This window comes from Lutjanus erythropterus, chromosome 19, assembly GCF_056507025.1.
Source record: "Lutjanus erythropterus isolate fLutEry1 chromosome 19, fLutEry1.hap2, whole genome shotgun sequence".
Taxonomy (NCBI): domain Eukaryota; kingdom Metazoa; phylum Chordata; class Actinopteri; order Lutjaniformes; family Lutjanidae; genus Lutjanus; species Lutjanus erythropterus.
In genome coordinates this window covers 21,126,174-21,146,973 of record NC_139335.1, presented here as the reverse complement: position 1 = coordinate 21,146,973, position 20,800 = coordinate 21,126,174, and the positions used below count along the sequence as shown (strand labels likewise).

At 39.4% G+C, this 20,800-nt stretch overlaps 2 protein-coding genes and 1 non-coding gene across 9 annotated transcripts in view; 1 reads left to right on the top strand and 2 right to left on the bottom strand.

The window, feature by feature from the left end:
* Positions 1-5,871, bottom strand: part of bptf (bromodomain PHD finger transcription factor) — a 30,037-nt gene extending 24,166 nt beyond the window's left edge. For all 7 annotated transcript variants that reach the window (XM_084744505.1, XM_084744502.1, XM_084744508.1 and 4 more), the window contains exons 1-2: positions 5,125-5,871; positions 2,843-3,665 (exon numbers count right to left, since the gene is read on the bottom strand). In XM_084744505.1, coding sequence (XP_084600631.1) covers positions 2,843-3,665; positions 5,125-5,641 — 1,340 coding nt within the window. In that variant the 5' untranslated portion in view covers positions 5,642-5,871. The remainder of the gene's footprint in view (positions 1-2,842; positions 3,666-5,124) is intronic.
* A 907-nt stretch (positions 5,872-6,778) lies between these two features.
* trnas-aga (transfer RNA serine (anticodon AGA)) lies at positions 6,779-6,860 on the top strand. Its single transcript has one exon. It is a non-coding gene; the product is annotated as a tRNA-Ser (tRNA).
* A 6,658-nt stretch (positions 6,861-13,518) lies between these two features.
* Positions 13,519-20,800, bottom strand: part of grb2b (growth factor receptor-bound protein 2b) — a 37,948-nt gene continuing 30,666 nt past the window's right edge. Inside the window, exons 4-6 of the mRNA XM_084743685.1 lie at positions 19,015-19,137; positions 18,196-18,364; positions 13,519-15,743 (exon numbers count right to left, since the gene is read on the bottom strand). Coding sequence (XP_084599811.1) covers positions 15,558-15,743; positions 18,196-18,364; positions 19,015-19,137 — 478 coding nt within the window. The 3' untranslated portion in view covers positions 13,519-15,557. The remainder of the gene's footprint in view (positions 15,744-18,195; positions 18,365-19,014; positions 19,138-20,800) is intronic.

Below are 20,800 nucleotides of genomic sequence, written 5' to 3'. Positions count from 1 at the left end.
AAGACTGGCTGTTGCTATATTGTTGTTGTCCTGAATGCCTGCCACTAGGTTGGATTCACCTTGAAATCAGATCAAAACAAGCCTGTGTTTACATTTTCTCAGAGAGGATTACAGTCAGTTGTATGTTGACTACTTAAAAAGAAGCAGGAGGAGATTTTGATTTAGATTATTTGATTTTTGACGTTATCCTTAAGGGTTATTACAGTGGAAGCACTAATGCTTTTGTCCATAGGGCCCTCCAGAATGGATAAAACATTAAAATTTTTAGTAGCTTTAATTTACATATTACAATCATGTTCACTGTTTGAAACAAGGAATTATGACACTACTAACCTACTTAATTCATTTATATTACCTGATAAATTAACATCACTGGTGTTGTGTAAATACCTCCTCGACAGATGAATTTGAACTTTTGTGAAAGGAAAATTATCCTCTATTCTTTGGGGTAATTTGGGTTGGATTTAATAAACTTAAAAGGTACAGAGACCCTGTACAAGCCAGCTGCAAAAAGAATATCAATTTCCATACTAGAATTCAAATGCAATAGCAAGCTCATACAGAATGATAGCAGCCATTTTTTGAAGAGCAATAATGAGATTTGAGATAACACTGAGTGTCAAGGGCAGGTTAAACTGTGACTCTGGCAGACTGCTCACCTACTCATTGATATTCTGTTGGTGCACAACAGTTTTGGCTCAATCATCAAGTGCTTATTTTCACCCAAATCAGAAACATTAAAAAGACGTGTCAGCTACCGTCTGACAGTAGGATGAATTCAGCCTTTATGTGTAAAGTCTCTGCTCAAGCAGAACATACTGAAGGTTTGGGGTGGGGGCAATTAGGAAAAGCATCACTGCCAGTAAATAAAAATGAGCTTGGATTGCAGCTTTCTTCTATAATCTCTCATCAAACAAATGTTGTAATGTAATTCATCTAGCGTGTTGCATTCTGCGTGCCAAGTGATTTTCCCAGTAACTTTCAGTTTCACTCTCCAGCTGTTTCAAATTTTTGCTTGGAGCACACACACAGTGGAGAGACAGGCCTGGTAATGTGAGACTACCTTTGAGGAAACTGTACTGAACTGGCTGCAGGTTTTTTTTAAATTTATCCAAATTTGGGGTCTGTGTTTGTCATCATTTCAGGTAAATTTGCATTTGGTTTCACAGCAACCTTTGAGATTAGACTGTTTCATAAGGCTCTTACTGAATATTTACAAGGGTTACTACATAACTGCTAATTTTTCACTGCTTCACCACTATAGTAACTTGTTTTACATGAATGCCTCAGATCTTAACAGTACAGTGAACTGAGGTATATAACAAAATAGTAAATACAGCTCTGGAAAAAATTAAGAGACAGTGTTTGTTGGATTCCAACACAAGCCTCCTCATTCTACTTAATGAGTTTAGGTGAGCACCTGAACCAAATCGGATTATAAAAAACACTGCTGTGATTAAAGATTGAGATTATGCTACCAATAATGATTTCTAAACTCTTCCTAAGTTCAAATATTAGTGTTGTGTTGATAGAAAGTGAATATGAATGTGATTTCTTTGCATTATTCGAGGTCTGAAAACACTGCATCTTTTCTGTTATTTTGACCAGTTGTCATTTTTCTATAATGACGGTCAGAAAAAGCAGTGAAATATTCTGAATATAGTACACTTAACCGGATACTGGTTTTTTTAGGGGGACCATTTTAAGCAGCTAAAATACATTTTGATGCTGTCATCGTCCACAGCAGTTCATTGTTGAGCTTCTGTGCTGATGCCACTCTCTGCTTTTCCAAACTGAAGGTGTGTTGACCAGCATTTTCTGTAGGTAGAAAAACTGACTATCAACAGCAGCCTCACACAACCCTGCATCAAATAACCCAAACTATCCCTTTAAAGTTGATGCATGATTATAGTGAGGCGTTCTTCAGCACATCCTACTAGGAACCTCTGCGAAAAGGGTTGTAACATGTCAGTGGGTTTAACCAAGTGAATGTGATGCAATATGTTTACAATGATGGTGAAGTCAAACTTGAAAATGAGAGTTTGGATGTTTTCACCTGATTAAATAAAAATGATCAAATATTTCCCATTTGTTTCCATTTGTGGTGCCACCTTAAGGGTCAACTGTGCTATTTTTCAACCTGGGCTCTATTTTCCCATGTCTTTGTGTGAAAATCTTCTGGTTCTAGATGCCGTTTCTTCCTGCTGCTTCTCTTTTCGCCTCCCTCTTGCTCCTCTCCCAGCTATTTATCTGACATGGTGTATTAACGCTTAAGGGTTATTAACCAGAGTTGGTGACTGGTGGAGCAGCGACAAACCAAGACAGTTTTATTTTTGTGTCTGTCAAGTTAGAATGAAGTGTATTTTACTATGATAAAATTATCATTTCTGTAAATGAAGTCTGGTGGGTTTAGCCAGTGCATAAGACGGCTATTTCTGGTTAAACAGAAGTGATCTCATGCCTTAACAAAAAGGTCTCTTTCTGTATGGACCCTTTCCATAATGTTGCCAGATACTTAGCATAATGATCTGAGACTGTCAGTGGCAAAACATGCACTTTTAGGCGACGTACCTAGATGGGCACAAAAGCCCCTGGAATTGGACTGAAGTCTGTTTCACAGCTGCAGTGCTCTCCCTAAATACTGAACCAATTGCAAAAATTTGTTGTTTCCATTAGTCACTTAGACCAAAAAAAAGGGGGGGAAAATAGAATCCAGGTTGAAAAATACCAAAGTTACCCTTTAATGCACATTGACTGTGACCTCTTTTAGTAAATAAAGCCATTGGCACAGAATGAAAGGTAATTCTAGTGTAAAAGAAAGCCAATAAGGGCCCTAACTTACACAATAATCCTTCTGTTTAGGAACCAGTATTTCCTCTGGTGGCGGTCATATCCGATGGGCTCTTGGCGGATATAGGGCTTGTTCTTCTGTGCCTCCGTCACACAGTCTGTGACACCAGGCACCTTGTGTGCTACACAAATCTCACACTGCCACTCATCCTCTGGAACTGCCTCCAGTGGAGGTTTCACACACTCCAGGTGGTAGACCGCTGAGCAGGTCTCACAGCACAGCAGGTCACCTAGGCGGTGACATACGCGGCAGTGGTCGTCATACTGCATACTACCATCTGACATCAGCTCCTCACGCGCGATGTTGGTGGTGAGAAACTGGTCCACCAAAAACTGTAGCACCTTGATCTTACTTCCAAGTGGACTGTAGGGATACTCGTCCACCTCTTGAAATGGCAGGACGTGATGGTACTCCTTATCACTCTCACAGTACGCCCGCAACACCTCAGGCCATGTCATACCATCAATAAAGTACAGAGTAGAGTTGACACTGTCCTTGAGGTCAGCAGGGCCAAAAGTAGTGTTGGAGGTGTCCTCCTCACGCAGGATGGCCTTCAAGAGGGAAATATGGGTCTCTGCTATTAAAGTGCACTGCTCCTGACCAACCAGTGCCGCACAGAAGTCCTCAAAGCGGAAAGGAGAGAGACGCAGCACTGTGCTGAAGTTCCGTAACACCTCATAGATGGAGGTGGCATTGAGCAGCTCCTCATTAGGCACCAGGAGGTCCTCTGAGGTGTCTGGAAGCACAAGAGGAGGAATCTCCTTCTCCTCGAGAATGGGAGTGCGAGGTCGAGGGGGCCGTGCTTTTTTCTTCCCTGTTGGATACACAAATGCTGTTAGTAAACCATAATTACATCAATTTGACTACAGCAGAGAAATAACTTCAAAAAAATATTGTTTATGGTTGTATGAAATGGCAATACTTTATCTGCATTAGGGTTGAACAATTAATCGAACTTTTATCAAAATATGGCCTACGGCAATTTTCAAATCACAGGAGGCGCAAAGACTTAAGATTCTTAAGACATAAGATATCTTGGTTTGGTACAGAGCCTTGCAAAAATCACACTATAATGATATATTTTGATAATAGAAATGAGAAAAAAATGATTCAGAAATTAAAATTCCTTCTTATATTGCAAATCACAGTCAAAATAAATGCAATAAGATATTTTTTCAAAATTGTTCAGCCCTACTCTGAATTGCAGTACTGAGTCAACACACTGTGGTTTTTTTATTTTATAAATATCACCCAGCTCTTCTCTAGGCCAATATAACAATAACCATCTGTTATATACCAATATATTCAACATTCAGCTAGATATATAGTGCATCATTTCTAACTGTAGTTGTAATTAGTGTTATTCTTTTTAATTTAGCTTGTCAGAAGCATTCAAAGAGACAAAGTTCAACATATAATATCTCACAATGTGTAAAAGATAGATTGTGAAACCTGGTTTCAAACTGGCAGTGGACTGAAGTGTGCTGCTGTGGCTGAGCCGGCTCAACACATGGCCGGTGTCATTAGCTCAATTAAGCTGTCTCGTCCTCCTACATGTAGGAAAACACTGGCTGTCCATTTTCTAAAAACCTGACCGCATGTTGTAACCCCTCTTTCTAGGTGGTGCAGCGTGAAAGACGTTATCTGTCTTTCTGATTTGAGATTTGTAGTGATGAATTGTGTGGTTTAGTAAGTTGGAAGCTGTCAGTGATGAAAAATGACAGGCATGCTAGCCCGGCTAGCTTAATTAGCTAGCACTTTTCTTTCGTTTTATTACCTTCAGCCAGAAACTAACGTTACTAGTTCTTATTCGATTAAAAACCTTGTATTGAGGGTAGTTATAAATAAGTAAAGTAATCTAACAGACTTCAGAAAGACAGTTGCCAGCACGAGCTAATTTTACGTGCTAACGTTAGCACGCTAGCAGCTAGCTAAGTTAAACCTAACTATTTCAAGTCAGAGGCATTCACAGTCATTTTTAAAATATGTGTGAATTATCTGAAATGTGTGCTTTGAGATGTGTTAACAGACGGTGGTGTCAATAAGGTGAGCTGGTGATACAGCTGCCGACTGAATCCACCTGCAGTAGCATTAATGACTGCGGCCTGTGTTCATACAGTGTGCATTCTCCATTTTGAACAATAACCTTACTGCTTCCTGCACTCATCAAAAACAATCAGCAGCAGCAGCTGGTGCATTTCGGGGTGTATTTTCAGACCCCTGCAGTGTATAATGAGACATGGTACTACAACTAGAACATGCTGTTTATTTACCCGGAGTGCTGGCGTGTGTGCTCTGACTCCTAAAGCTACTCTCTGTACAGTAGCTGGCATCATCCTCCTCCTCCTCCTCCTCGTCCAGCACATCATCTTCAAGGCAATCAGAGTCCTCTTTGAGGGCCTCATCCTCCTCAGACTGAGGTTCATCCTCAATAAACTCGTCCTCCTCCGACCTCAGACTGACAGCATCGTCCTCCTCCTCGTCGCTCTCGTGGTCGTCGTACACCACTGTTTTGGACGCAGCCGTCCGCCTTCCTCCACGACCCCCTCTGCCTCCTCTTCCACCGCCGCCACCTCTACCTCGTCCCCTGCCCCGTGTTGACGTGCCGGATCCCCCTTTCCTCTTCCTAGCCGACTTGCTGGTCTCCCTGGTGGGGCTCTCGGCGTCCTCATCCCCGCTGTCTCTCAGCCTGGGCTTCAAATTCCGCCTCGGTCGCAAGCCCCGGGCCGCAACTGGGGACGGCTCCTCGGCTTGTAGCGGTTTGGGCGGCCTGCCCCTCTTCCCTCTCATGATAAGCGAAAGCTCTTAATTTACTATCCCAATTTTTGCGTTTGATTAGCCTACACGGGGCCAAGCGAAAACAGCACCCCTGCAAAGCTGGAGCCTGTGGGATTCAGACGGTGCAGCAACCCCGAGAAGCCCCTGTGTCTTTTCGGGTGTGAAAGCTCAAAATGTTAGCCCGGCGTCCCGTTTCGGTTCGCCTAGAGCCGCCATTTTTCTTCTTCTCTGCCTCTCTGGCTGAACAAACAGCAGGCTCTCGGCACAGGAGTCACGTGATACAGCTTCCAGCTCAGTGGCAACAATGACCGATATGACTATTACTCCCAATTACTCTCATAGTTTAAGTCACACTTTACTAACTTATATCTAGAGCTATATCTATATATTTTGTTTTCTTACAGTGCGGTTCACGTTTAATGAACATTGTGCGTGATATTTTTGCTATTTTTGAAACACAATAACAGGTTCTAGAGTAAACACAAATGCAGATTTTCAAATTAAAATTGGAACGAGACAAAACATGGGGATGTCTTATATTTTTTAACTTATGTTATACACAACACACACACACACATACTTATATGTGTGAAAAATAAATTAATACAAATAGAGGGACTTTTCATTTTTCATTACTTTAATTAACTTTAAGCGCTTTGGTGGATGTAAAATTTGTACATTTTTTTGTAACTATACGTGACAACTTCATAATGTCCTTTTGACAGGAGGTTTCAAGTTGAAGAACTCATGAACATCCAACCACAGAGCTTCACTACATACATCAGAATACATACATTTGAAAAATAAATGAGGATATCTTCAATTGCACGTTATGATTTTGTACATATATATTTAACTGAAAATCTACAATTTTGGATTTTATTTTAAGCCATTTTCATACTCTTATGTATTTTGTTATTGTAGTCGTTGTTTTTGTTTCACACTTGCTTTGGACATTTATGTAAATTCAGGTTGTAGTTTTCTCTCAGTCAGCCCAGTTGGTATGGCTGTATTATTATTATTATTATTATTAGTAGTAGTAGTAGTAGTAGTAGTAGTAGTAGTATTTTTACAGTAAATTTTGTGACTTTTCTCTACATTATACAAATGTAGGTATAAATTATGTCTGTATGACCATATGTATCATCAGTTGTCGTGGCCGAGTGGTTAAGGCGATGGACTAGAAATCCATTGGGGTCTCCCCGCGCAGGTTCGAATCCTGCCGACAACGATTTATTCATTTTCTCCATCGTTTCAGTCAGATGGTGGCATTGAACCATAATTTACATAAGTCATGTTAGGAAAGCTGTACATGTTCACAAACCCATGAAATCTGCGGGTAAAACATGCTATCCGTTGAAACAAAGCAGCACTGGAAGTAGCAGAGACTAGTTGCCACTCCAACGGTTTAAAGTAATGAAACAGTGCCCCCCACTGCTTGGCTGCCGGCATTGCAAGAGACATTCTTGTATAGTACAGTAAGCAGTGTCAACAAAAAGTAGAGCAAATATAAGAAATATTTGCAGGGTTGACTGCCATGGTAAACATACATCTAAACACCTTATGGTGGCATTGGCCAGTTTACTGACACAATAAATGGGTTCTGAGACATGAATGAAATGTTTTAGTTTAATTGTTTCACTGGGTCACTTCAGCAAAACTGAAATATATGTAATGCACTAAAGAAATGGACTGTGTATATCAGGCTAATTTATAAGCCTGGCAGAGGCATGTATAGTCAGGATTTGGTATATATGATGTCTAGGATGATTTTATGTGTTGTAAAATCATCTGTATTGTCTGTTCCTTAACATCTAAGTGGTATTGCCACCTCATCATTATTCCTCTGAGGAAAGAGCCTCCAGGGACCGGTATTTCAAAACCTTTAATCTAGATCAGAATATAGGATTAAATCTCAAAATTACATATTTCAAAACTCAGAGACGTGATCCTGATATTACGAAAGCGGAATATAGATTAGGTGAATCAGTTCTGCCTAGAATTCAGATCAAATGCGATCTTGGGGTATTTCAGAAGTCTAAGGTGCAGATGAGTTTTGGTACAAAAAAAATGGCACATGTGCAATACTTTAAATCAATTATTCTTTAAAACAGTGCTTGCATATTAAAGTAACACAGATAATGCCAGGACAAGATCAAATTACCAAAAGAACACCAACAACAATAAAAAAACAAGAATTTCATATTTCTTTTTCTATAAGTGCAATGTTCAACATAATTCTCGAGCACATATAAAGAATACACAAACTGATTTGCTCTTCCCAGTATTTTCACAGCTGTGTTCATGAAATATTACTTTGATCAACAGATAGGGGGCTATCCAACAACTGCAAATCTGGACTCTGTAATCCTAATCTTGTGGTGTCTGGAACATGATCCTATAAAAAAAAAAAAATGGAGAAAACCTACAAGATCACCTACAAATTTTATCAGGGATTACAAGCTTTCAAATATCAAGTCTCTCATTCAGCATGTTAATTTGTGATTATTATAACAGAAGAGTACAGAAAGTTTTCAGAACAAATCTTTCTTTTTTTGCAGGTAGTGTTGAGATCAGCCAGTAGGTGTCAGTAATATACCACAAATAACTGAACAGACAGAGAGCTTCAGTCTCAGTGTACAAAGTCACTTCATAAAAACTTGGATTGATGTATGAAAAAAATGTGTTTTGAGGAGGTGTCTGCCACGTAAATTATTTTCAATATTTGGAGGATTTCAACAGTTGTCTGGAGGGTGTTTGAATGCCAGAGAATGAAATGACTCAACAGGATAGGTTCTCCTCCCACACGTCACCTCTCTGTGCTGTGTAGGCTACTGGTCTGTACTTCAAAAGACTGCAAGGTATCTGAGAGACGTGTTCCTGCAGCAGTAACAAGCTGGCAGGGGTACAAAGAATCCAGTGTTTGCAATAAACAGGTTATTTACAAGAAGAGCAGTTAAACCAGTTGAATTGCCTCGCTACACTATTATAACAGAATATGATGGATAATTCTGGAGGCTTGGGGAAAGTTTGGGCCTTGAATGCAGCTTCTGAAATGCAGATTCGCAGCCAATGTGACCCTGAAAGCAACAACACAGCCACAAAGGTCAGCATGGGGTAAGAGGGGTTTTAAAGCTCATCTCATCTACCTGTGTCTGCTGGAGGGGAGAGGAGAGGAAAGTGCCAGCCTTTGCATGCCAGATAAATGCATGTGCTCGGACAGTTGAAACGAGTGATCTGATAACTCTATCACATCATCAGACACCTACACAGGGACACAGATTGTTTCCATGGGCCCATAATTCAATTTAATGTATGACAGAGGGAATAAGGGTTAACCTTCACTTCAGTGCAGACTGCTGCCCACTCATGACATCAGTGACAACAATAACTATGAGCAGAGATAGAATCTGAAGAGATAAAACTGAGGGAATCAGTGTAATAAATGAATATATGCATTATAAAGAGAATAAAATAGGAAGAAAAATAATATCCCAATATGAAATAATATCAATAAATAGCCAACAGCCTCTCAAAGGGACACAAAATGACAACAAATGAGCCCCTTAATGACCAATTTGCATGTCTTTGTAGTCATTTTGCTTCTCTTTGTGGTAGTTTTGCATCTACTGTTAATGTTTTATATCTCCTTGTTCTTGTTTTGCATCTCTTTGTAGTTGTTTTATATCTCTCCGTGGCCATTTTGCTTGTCTTTTTATAGTGCTTTTGCATTTTTTGGTGGTGTTTTTGTATGCCTTTGTAGTTGTTTTACATCTCTTTGTGGTTGTTCTTCATCTCTTTATGGTAATTTTTCTTCTCTTCATGGTTTTTTGCATCTTTTTGTGGTAATAGTGCGGGTCTTTAAGACCAAGTTGCATCCTTTTGTGCTCACTTTGTTTGTCTTAGTAGTGGTAGTTTTGCATCTTTGGTGATTAAATCTCCTTGTATGTATTTTGCATCTATTTTTATTTGTTTTGTGTCTCTTTACAGCAATTTTGCACCTCTTTGTAGTGTTATGTATTTTTTGTGAGGTTGTTTTGCAGCACCATAGCTGATGTTGTTTTGCATCTGTTTGTGGTCATTTTATGCCTCTTTGTGGTCATTTTATGCGTCTTTGTGGTCATCTTATGTCTCTTTGTGGTCATTTTATGCCTCTTTGGGGTCATTTTACACCTCTTGGTAGTTGTTTCATTAACTTTCCAGCATTCCAACAACCACTTCAGACGGAGGCTTTGGTCCAGGGGCCCCTGGGCTTCTACCCAGTAGGCCTGTTCAGTAATCCATCCATAATATTAACAAGCCAGCTAACTACAGTATTACTGTCTGACTCTGATTATGAGGGCACCAGTTGTAGCTATTGGATCGCAGAGGGTTGCCAGTGTCCTAGCCAGTCAGTGTTGTTTTCATGGCGTTAGATGTAGTTGGATGCCCATGATGCACAGCAGACAAAAGCCATTCCTCTTTTATCTAAACGCCTACATCCTAGGCTACAACAAATGCATTGCACCCTCAAAATCCTGACATCCTAGTTATTGATCTACTATACCTAAAATAGCATCTGTCCCCAAAAAAACATGCCAGTGCATGTGTTTCTAAACCGAACAGAAAATACTGACTATGATAATGACACTAAGGGATTGGCACAAACAGGTCACTAGTTCACACGCTGATAATAATCTTCTCAACTCTGCACGAAATGTCCTCCTCACTTGCAAATCCTCAAATCATCTTAAAATGTCCACACACACAGTGGAGAGCGGTGGGCTTTTAAAGCTGCCACTGCTGTTGTTGACCACTATAGTAGCAGCAGTAGCACCATATGGCAAACAGCCTAGTCAAGCTTGAGAGGCCAAACCCCTGGGGCAGAGACGGTCATTAGGCCTTACCCTTTAGAAAAGCCCACAACTATGAGAAATCTATCAATTTACATAGTTTTACAATCACAGTGAACATTAGAATACTTGTATTCATTTTATTTGAATAACTGCTGGTGCCACCAGGTCAACAGAGAACACAGTGCAAATGTCTCACTTGGTGACATTACTGGTAAATGTCACAGAGATGAATAGAAGCACTGGAGCAGCCTGATATTGTTTCATAACTAGAATATATTCCAAATGAGAGGGCCAGAAAGAGGACAGCAACACTGATGTAACAGTGTCTGCTTGAGGCTGGTGGTGACAGAAATGAAGGCAGAGAGGAGCCAGACGGAAGAGAGGAGCTAAAGTGGTCCTCTCAGCGCTAAAAGTCAAAATGTGGAGCAGACAGTGCACCAGACCGTGGCTAACGTGACGTTAAAGATCTCACTTGGCTGCGGCAGAGTGCTGCATGCAGTGCACCCTGGGCTTTCCTTCAAGAAATGAAATCATCAGCTTCCTCTTCGCTGCTTCTTCAGATCGACTGACACATGCACATCATCTGCACCTTGAGAGAAAGACAGACACTTTGGATGGGATTTTATACAGAAATGTGGCCTGATGCAGTCAGTCGGTGTTTCACTAAACCCACTGACTGACTCATCATCACTGCTCTGGTGTCTGGACGAATTCCCTTTTGGTTGCTGAAGATGCTAATTCTGTAGTCTACATTTTTCATTATACAAGACATATACAGATGATGCTCACACTTTATTTTATATCACACTGATTAGATGTAACAATAACGGGTGCAACTACTGTTTAATAAAGAACATATCTCTAGTCTTTGTCTAATTTATTTGCTTGTTGTGCCTTAAGTTACTAAGCTGCTGTTCTCAGTGTTTTCAATGTATTTTTCCTGGGAGTTACAGCTCACATAAACCTGCAGCCTTCTAACTACTGATTATAGTGGTTGCATGAAGACGTGCTGGTGAAAAACCTCAGTTCGCTTTCTTTTTGCTTCCGGGTTCGACCCTCTAAACGCATCTCTCATCCTGGAGTTCTGAGGAGCGCACAAAACACAGCACTGCCATCCACAGATGAAAAAAAAACAAAAAAAACTGTGGTTTGAACCGTGTTAACAAGCGACAGCGTTTCAGCCAAAAATGAAAGCTTGTCTTATTGTCACTGTGATGGGTTACTCATCACAAGCGTGTTCAAAGTCTGCAGGCTCATTTTCCTACTGCACCGACACGTATAGAAACCACCGACCACCACAAGGTTCAACAGCAACATGAAAGCCAGACCATGTAACATTCCTAAGAAGTAACATGTTTTCTATTAGAAATGAATAGGCATAAACACAGTCTTGCACTCACCTAGGGGATTTTTTTTAATTCATTTTTTTTTTTTACAGAACATAATGCAGAACAAGATGTCTGGGTTAATTTAGAAATATTAATGATGCCCTATTTATTTATTTTAATTTATAGTTCTGTATAATTATTAAATTCTCATTGAAGGCTTACTATTTTAGTGCCCTGATATATAAACTATAAAATAACTTGCTTCATTTTCCACAAGTGACAAGCACATTTTAGGGATGATTGCAAAAAATATATACTATACAGTGTATAAAAAGAATATCGGCCACTACAGGGTGTCCACAAAGTCTCTTTACAATTAAAAAAAAAAAGATTACAAAAGCAATTGATGAGATGTTAATCAGATTTGTTCTGTGTACTCAGTGGTTATCAAAGTTTTTAATCACATTCATGCTTCACACGTGAAGCAAAAGATCACTGATGCCATTGCAAACATGGAGTACGGTCTTGATGTGCTTCATGCAACTAATGCTCATATAGAGGTGTATTAAATGAAGCAAAAAAAAAAACTTCAATATCTACTTTTCATTTTGTAATAATTTCCACAGATTTGTCTATTCATTTGCTTTTGTAATAATTTTTTTTTAAATTGTAGAGAGACTTTATGTACACCCTGTATATCTGCTGGATTTTATTCCACTCCCTATTGGCCCAAAAAGTCCAGTATTGTCCGAACTCCATTTTATGTACATACAATATATACATAATGTTGTGTGCCAGACAAAACTGAGCCTGTTCCTATCTATTCTTGCTATTATTTTATTTTAGCATGTCACAGACAAACATTTTGATGGTTTAATCTGAAGTCAAATGAGAAATAAACACAGCGTAGATCATCAGAAATGAAGGAAAATTCAGTGACATTATCCTGCAACTACTACTTGTGTCGACAGTGCGAAAGTTATAAAGTCTCCCTTTGACAATCCTTGACTTGTAGTAAAAACACTAATACACATACTTTACAGTATGTTAGACACTTAATCTCCTCATCCAGCTCACAGCAAGAAAGCAAATAAGCATATTCTCAACATTTCAAATTATTCCTTTTAAGGATGCACATTAATGGGCACTTAAGTGGTGTTGGCTTATGAAGGCTTTACCGTGGAAACAGACTTCTCAACTTTCTCAGAAGCGTTTCCAAGTGGTATTATTGGTTGTGGCACTGCGGCAAAGACAACGCCGGATCACAGAGCCTATTAAGTAGAGAAATGATCAAAACCACTTTGGAAATAAGAGAAAAGAAAGAAGCATGTTCACATAAGAGGTACGCTGTAATGATGTGCATTAAATAATAATAAAATAGCTTGAGTAACACTACAGCAGGGGTTGAGGTTGGGGTGGAAAGGGGAGTTAGCATTAGATGAAAAAGTGACAGTTTGTACATTGAAAGTAGGTGGGTAAAATATGTTTTGAAATGATTTAGAAATATCTGAAAAAAAAATCCAGTATTAGGCATCTGTTATCCCTTTAAATGCAAAGCCTTAAATACAGTAGTTAACCTTACAGATAGTACAGGTTGGCATGTGAAGAACCATTTTTAACAATGACTGAACAGCTCTCTCTTGTGGACAGTCTGCAGCCTGGTAGTAAGCCATCACACTCAGGTCCATGAGGTATGTATCCTCTAAAACATACACCACAAAATAAATTCTCATTTTTTAATAATTGCATTTTATTAATTGAAAAAACAAACAAACAAAAAACAAAACAAAACAAATGCAAATAAAAAAAAGAGCAAAAACAAACAGTATCATTAGGTAAGACAAGGCGAGAGACACTTAAATAAGAAGAGTTCCATGTTGGTGAGGATAAAGGTGAAGGTGGGTTGATGTAGGAGGGGAGGAGGGAAGGGGGGGGGGCATTGTTGGATGGGACAGGTTGGATTATGTACACTGTTTCTCACTGCAGGACTGGCAGGCCCCGTAAAGGGAGGGGGCTCAAAGTAGCAGGTCGGAGACACTGAAACACCAGAGAGAAAGGCACTATCCAGAGAGAACAAGAAAACAGAAAACAATAACACAAACACAGTAAACAAGCACACACACGCACACACACACACACACAGACTGACTGACTGGACCAGAAATCAAAATGTTTGACAAAAAAGTGCTTGACCACACGCCACATTGGACAAAAGAAAAACAAAGGAAAAAAAAAAACTTTTACATCATTTACACTGATCTCTCAACTTTTAGCATAAAAGACAATCTCTCAGTTTTCTGAACTGTTAATCTGTGCCAGCTGCAGATCTGCACTGGTGATTACACAATGTGATTATCCAAACTCAGCCTCTTTGCTACGTGCAGGTATAACAAGGAGGAGAGCGTCTGCCGATGCATGCATGTAATGAATGTTTGTGAATATGCATGTTAACTACCTGTACATATCCTCATACATCATTCTCTTTATAAATGAATATCGACAACATTACTATTTCAGCATGTCTTTTAAAATCCCTTGCATGGTTGTGTAGTTCAGTTCTCCGACCTTGCTTCCCTCATGTTAATGTCTGTGGACTCAGTCAGCTACATTCACTGCCCAAGTAAAATGGCTGCAATAAATACATTGGCTTTGAAAAGGTGGCTGACCTTTATACAGGGCTTTGTAATACAACAGCTCTTTGCAGCATTCATGGCTCTACTTGCTGGTCAACATTAGCTTCCTGGACACGATTAGTTTCTTCTTAGAGAACTAACTTTTCTTTCCTTGCATTAAAAACAAGAGAAACCTCTTCAAATGGAATTTATGACTCCTTAAATATCATGCTGTATTATCTGAGATCCCTCAGATAGATTCAGAAAAACAAAACAAAACCTCGACTGACAAATTCAGCACATTCTAGAGCTACTAGGTCTTATCCAGACTAACAAAAGATTGAACATAATTTACAAATGGAAAAAAATACAATTTGTGATGAGAGGTAAAACAGACAAAACACATACAAATATATAATATATATTCTTAAAAAATGGATTCTCTCTATACTTGATTTATTTATACAGCCAATGGCTGATGTACAATGCTCACGTGCCAATGATCTCAGACATGGAAACTTGCTGTACTGTAGATTGCATCATTTTTTTTTCTCTCCTCTTTTTTGTACATTTTTTAAAACCATTTCTTCTTTTTTATATTTTTAAACTTTTTTTTTCTTTAAAACAGAGTTAGGATTTATTGGTAGGCATTTCATTTAGGTGATTAAAACAACATGCGGCAAAAAAACAAAACAAAAACAAAAACAACACAAAAGAAAGGCAGAATGTTAAGAAGTTAAGGAGAAGACAGAAGCAGCTGTGGGAGCGGTAGAATCATTTGGTTATCTTCACGGTTGGTGCACTACTCTTTAGTTTCTCTGCATTTAGATTTCCCTCAAAGACAGTTCACTCCTCACCGAGGCGTTCACTAGGGAGGTGAACATTCTCAGCACAAGTAAAAGTTGATTTTGCTCAGCTGCCACCCACACAGCGACGCCTACGACAGCACTACTCCTGTTTTATCTCTCTCTCTGTCTTTCGGTTGTTTGCGTTCTTCCTGTCTGCTCCTGTTATCGTGGGATGGCGAAGAGGGGTGGAGGGGTGGTTGGGGGGGTTGGATGGGGGCTGATGAGATCAAGAACGATAATGATGATGGTGATGGTTGCTGTTGTTGTTGTTGTTGTTGTTGATGTTGTATACATGGTCTGACTGTTTACATGTTCCGATTGACAGGCGTGACGTAGTTGCGGGGGAACATGCCCGTTTGGCCGTGGCAGCCTCCTTTCCACCAGTTGGGGTCAGAGTTGTCCAGGACTTGGATGAAGTCGCCGCGTCGGAAACCCAGCTCTCCTTCCTCCTGGGGGTCAAAGTCAAAGAGCGCCTGCACATATGTGGGATGCTGTGTGATCAGGAGAAGGAAAAAGAGGTTGAAAGAGTGTGATTTGATGATTTAAAAAAAAAATAACAGATGCAGAATAAAAATACTGAAATACTAACTAAGAAAAACATTCAATAATTCAGTGACTAACTTTCATGTGCCCATTTCACCACCATGAATACTCCTGAGTATGGCAATGGGGTTACCATGTTTGTACGTAAAATGACGGATGATAGCCAACAAGGTGTGCGTTTCATGATTGCAATTACTAATGTATAGGAAGGAAGCTGCTGCCAGATTTTCAAATCTTGAGGGAAAAAAACACTTCATTGGTTGCTCTCAAATCTTAAACATGCTGATCCTACAAGAATAAGGGACAATGCTGTTGTCTGTAACCTATATAAATTAACTGTTTTATCTGTTACTGCTTTCTTTGCTTTGCTCTTTTTATCTGTCACAAACACAGTTCTCTTTACTGTACATCACTATCCGTCTTTCCCTCTAACCGTCTTGCCTGCAATTTCGCCTCATCTCCATTTTCTGTGTAGTTCTGGTCACACTGTTTTATTATTACACAAATAATACTAGTGCCATTCTCTTTAGCCAAGCCTCACTGCTGCTGTCTTTACCTACAGTTTAATAGTGGTGCGCTAATTTAAAATGGAGACTGTCTCAAATACCAGTTTTGGGAGTCTAATGAGAGACGAGATCAGGGAAGAGATATAAGGCACAGAGCGTAGGTAAAGGTTGAGCTCACACCTTTTTGCACACGCAGTAGAGATGCTCCCTCATGAGGATGCTTTTCTGTGCACTTGTATCACATACATGCATGTGGTTTTTACGTGCACAAGATTTGAAACTTAGGCTATGTTCACACTGTAAGCCTTAGTGCTCAATGCTGATTTATTGCCCAGATCAGTTTTTTTTTGTTTGGCTGTTCACACTAATTTTAAAATGCGGCCAAAATCAGACTCCAGTGTGAACTGGTCATGGCCCCGAACTAACCCACATGTACAAAATAACAGTAACAAAAGACTTCACATGCAACCTGCTGTTGTACAAAAGTAAACATGGAGGCCACTGAAGTCAGCATTTACCATTTCATTTTGAAGCGATGTGTAGTTGAAGAAACAGAAACACATTTCATTCAAAATTTCCCCTGTCAGCTCCTATCCCCAAGAGTCTCTTGGCAAGACACTTCAGGCATAAAAGCTGCATTAATTCTGATATGACTGTTGTCACTGTCACACTGAGGTCGCATTGCAAGTGTCTCAAATCAGAACTGTGCTGTTCACACTGCCATGTTAAAAAAAACACAGATCTGAGTCACATACAAGCAAAAAGGAAATCAGATTTTGGGCACTTTTGCTTTTAGCCAAATTAAATGCCATGGAGGAGCTCCATTTCTCACTCCACCTCCTCCAAGTCTGAATTCAATGCCAAAGAAATCATTACCAAAATCAGCAACCTAATGGCCAACAGTTTTGGTATCAACTGACGTATGAAAAACACTGCGCATCATACTCAGAAAATACTGCTGATTTTGTTACTGACATCAGATTGGGTTAAGATGATAACTCACTGAGTCAGCCAACCAGGCATCTGATCATGAATACAATAAATTATGTCTATATTTTCACCTGTTTACCCATTTTGTTTTTTTTCTGATTGGCTGAAGTAATTAAATATTTAGTAAAACAACAGGAGCATGTTACTTATTTTGAATAAACATTCTCTAGTGTGATTCAATCTATTGAATGCGGTGTATATATGATACAACATTTTGTTTATTCAAATAATTTCTCAGCACAGTACAGATGTTTTCTCGCATCATTACCCCATCGTAACACACAATACCACAGCCACTGGAATGTAATTCACTTTAAAATAAAGACTGCATTTAACATATTGTGCTTTTCCAGAGAATTGAACCATGAAATGGTGTTATGTAAATGATTTTTTATAGCAAATTTTAGAAAGCTGAACAGGATGTTATTAAGTTATTAAATGATGACTAAGTGAGGATGTGATGGTAGACTGAATTAAAGTCTTTTCACTCCTGTTATTCTGAGTTTTAACTGCAAAGCAAAATATCTATTTTTTCCCATTTGACAACTTAAGTGCTTCCCTGATAATATTTTGGTTTTACATTTCTTGAATATCGTAGCTAACCAGACTCTGTGTGATGAGCACATTGCTGCAATTTGTTCATACGATGGAGATAAGGACTTAGCTTCCCCACATGTGATATAGATTAGAGAGAGGGGCAAAAATCATTATACGAGTATGTATGGTGCTAGTAAGTTTAGAAGGTCAAATAAAACACAGGTTCATCTCGATAATGTATATGTGCCTTATCATTCTATAAAAAAAACATATTGCCATTTTAATTGTTTGTCTGCCCTGGGCATCCCTGTGATTGTAGTTTTCTGTATCCTGGAGTGTTTTCACTCTTAGGGATGCCAGTTCTTACCTGGTGGACCTGCTCTATGTCTCGCAGAAAGATTTGCTGATTGCGAGAGACTGAGGTGGAGCGGTGGTAGTCTACCAGCTCATTGAGGGAGTTGAACTTCACCACCCATAGGAAATACTTTCCAGCCCCGTCACGAAGAACCTTGAAGTGTTGGACGTCATTTCCATACCTGCACAAGGTCACAGAGGGGATAAATTTGAGGAGGGGATCTTTATTTAGTACATAGTACAAGGGTACAATTTCTGACAGCGATCAAAGCACAGATTTAAATAAATCTAGTGGACCACTCAGGCATTAAAATCACTTATCAGATGGATTTAGCGTGTCTGTGACAGACTGGTAAGTATTAGTTAAATGAACCATGAGTCACGCCAGTTACACTGACATTCAAAAATATCTGACTAAGTGGAATCAGGACAATCCAGACAGTAATTAAGATCCATATCTTAGCATCAACTTTACATGTAGCCTGCTGTGAACTGAACAGATTCTTTTGGGAAGGTCAGAATGGAGACAGACAGATAAGAGGAAATGAGCTCTGTATGTGTCAGCTAAAACAGTAAGTACTCATAGGGCTGACGTCCAACAGAGAATAATAACTGACAAACACTGGCCACCAGAGGACAGCACTGAGACTTCACAAGAATAAGGAAGAGGCTGTGTCGATGACTCAGACATACCAAGTATGGAAACTTATGAACCTGATCAGCTGTGCGCAAACTGTACACTGATGTAAGGATAATGTCAAATTGTATTTATAGAAAACTGTGAGTGTGAATCATGTTTTTTCCTGCAGTTGTGCTCTGGTGTGGTACTTACTTCACAGAGAGGGAGAAATCTCCTGGTGCACTCTCACTCTCTCTGATAAGGAAGGCCCCATCGTGCCTCTGTTTGTTTAGCATCTCCTCTGCTTTGGCCCGAGGAATCTTCCCGAAGAACCACCTGGAGGAGGAAGAAAACAGGGACGTGTGAGCATTGAGTTCTTCCTGCATCAACTGGACCCATGGAGTCTATGAGAACACAAACAAACTGTGAACACCCTTCCTTTGTGAATATAATGATGACAAAACACTGCCTGATAATGTACAATTTTATCAGTCTGTCACAGAATTATTACACAAGCAAATGGCAACACACACAGTCACACCAAAGGGTGTCACAATGTCAACATTAAAACTTAAAATAAATTGAATTTTAATTCAGTAATTCAAAAATTGAATCTGTAATTCTCTATGCATCATGTAAAGGATGACCCAGCATAACTTACCAGTACTTATATTACACTTGATACCACATAAGCTATCTTTAAAAAGAAGAATTTGAAAAGTAAATGACAGTTTTCAGGGCCTAAAACCAATCTTCTGTTGATCTTTACAAGTCAATACTTGATAGTCTAACAGTGGCATAAAGATCAGTAGTAAAAAAGAGAGAGAGAGTAGAATCAAAAGTTAAATCAAATTACTGAATGGTGGTCTTCTGCAGTTAAGCTGATCTGAAACTATATTGCTTCTAGGTGTGATTAGGGGTGTCTCAATTCTCAGTTCACTCTGCAGACTTGTGGAGGACACTGAGAAGCATACAGCACACAAACACTTCACAAACAAACCTCACACCTCCTGCTGGTTGACAGGTTTGAACTGAGGAGACAACAGTGTGGACATCGTGTTAACCACCAAGCTGCCCAGTTGTCAATGAAGGACATATAATTCAGCATTTACTCTGAGTGGTAGGGACGTACGATAATATCAGCAGGTCACAGTTATTGGCCGATAAGGGCTTTAAAACAAATTTCTGGCAATATGACAGGTTGATAAGATGAAAATCTAATTATGTGCACGAGACGCAAGTATGTCTGCGATGTGGAGGTTTTTTTAAGTGTCCAAAACAGATAGGAAAGTTATTTGCAATGTCTGCTCAGCATTGGCCACGCAAAGAGCAGCCAAATCACATTCTCTGAGCACTACATATTTAATGGCCCATATTCAGAGTTGTCATCTTGATAATTATGACAAATTTGTGAAGTACAAAGAGGAAACAGGCAACAGTGAAAGTGTCAGCAGTAGTTTTCTTGTTTTGCCCAGTAAATGTGTACATTGTGAAAAGAATTGTATTTTAAGTCTGCATTTGACAGTGGGTCACTGTGATGAGAGAAGACATAATATAATGTAAATTCACTAGGAGAGAACAGATGTTTAAACATCAGATTTCTGTACAGTCAGAGAAAGCACTAGTGTGTCCCCTCCTGTAGTTCACTTATAAAATCAGCAGACCTGCGAACTTTCTCTCCCCACGTTGCTGACAGCGCTGCAGTTGCTGTCTGACTTCACCTGCCCTGCACACACCAAACTCCTTCATGCCATGAATTAAGGATTTATTTCAACCAAACCAGAGTTGGTGATTGTTGGAACAGAGGAAAGATGAAGAAATTAGTTTTTGGGGAGTTTTACTTTTTTTCTGTTGAGTTTAACAGTCTGGTGAGTTTGGCGGGAGTGATAAAGTGGTTTCTGGTTAAAGAAAACACCATAGTGAGCCTTTCCATTAAGTTGTCAGACACTAACAATAACAATCTGAGCCTGTCAGTGACAAACAAAAAGCACAAATAAAA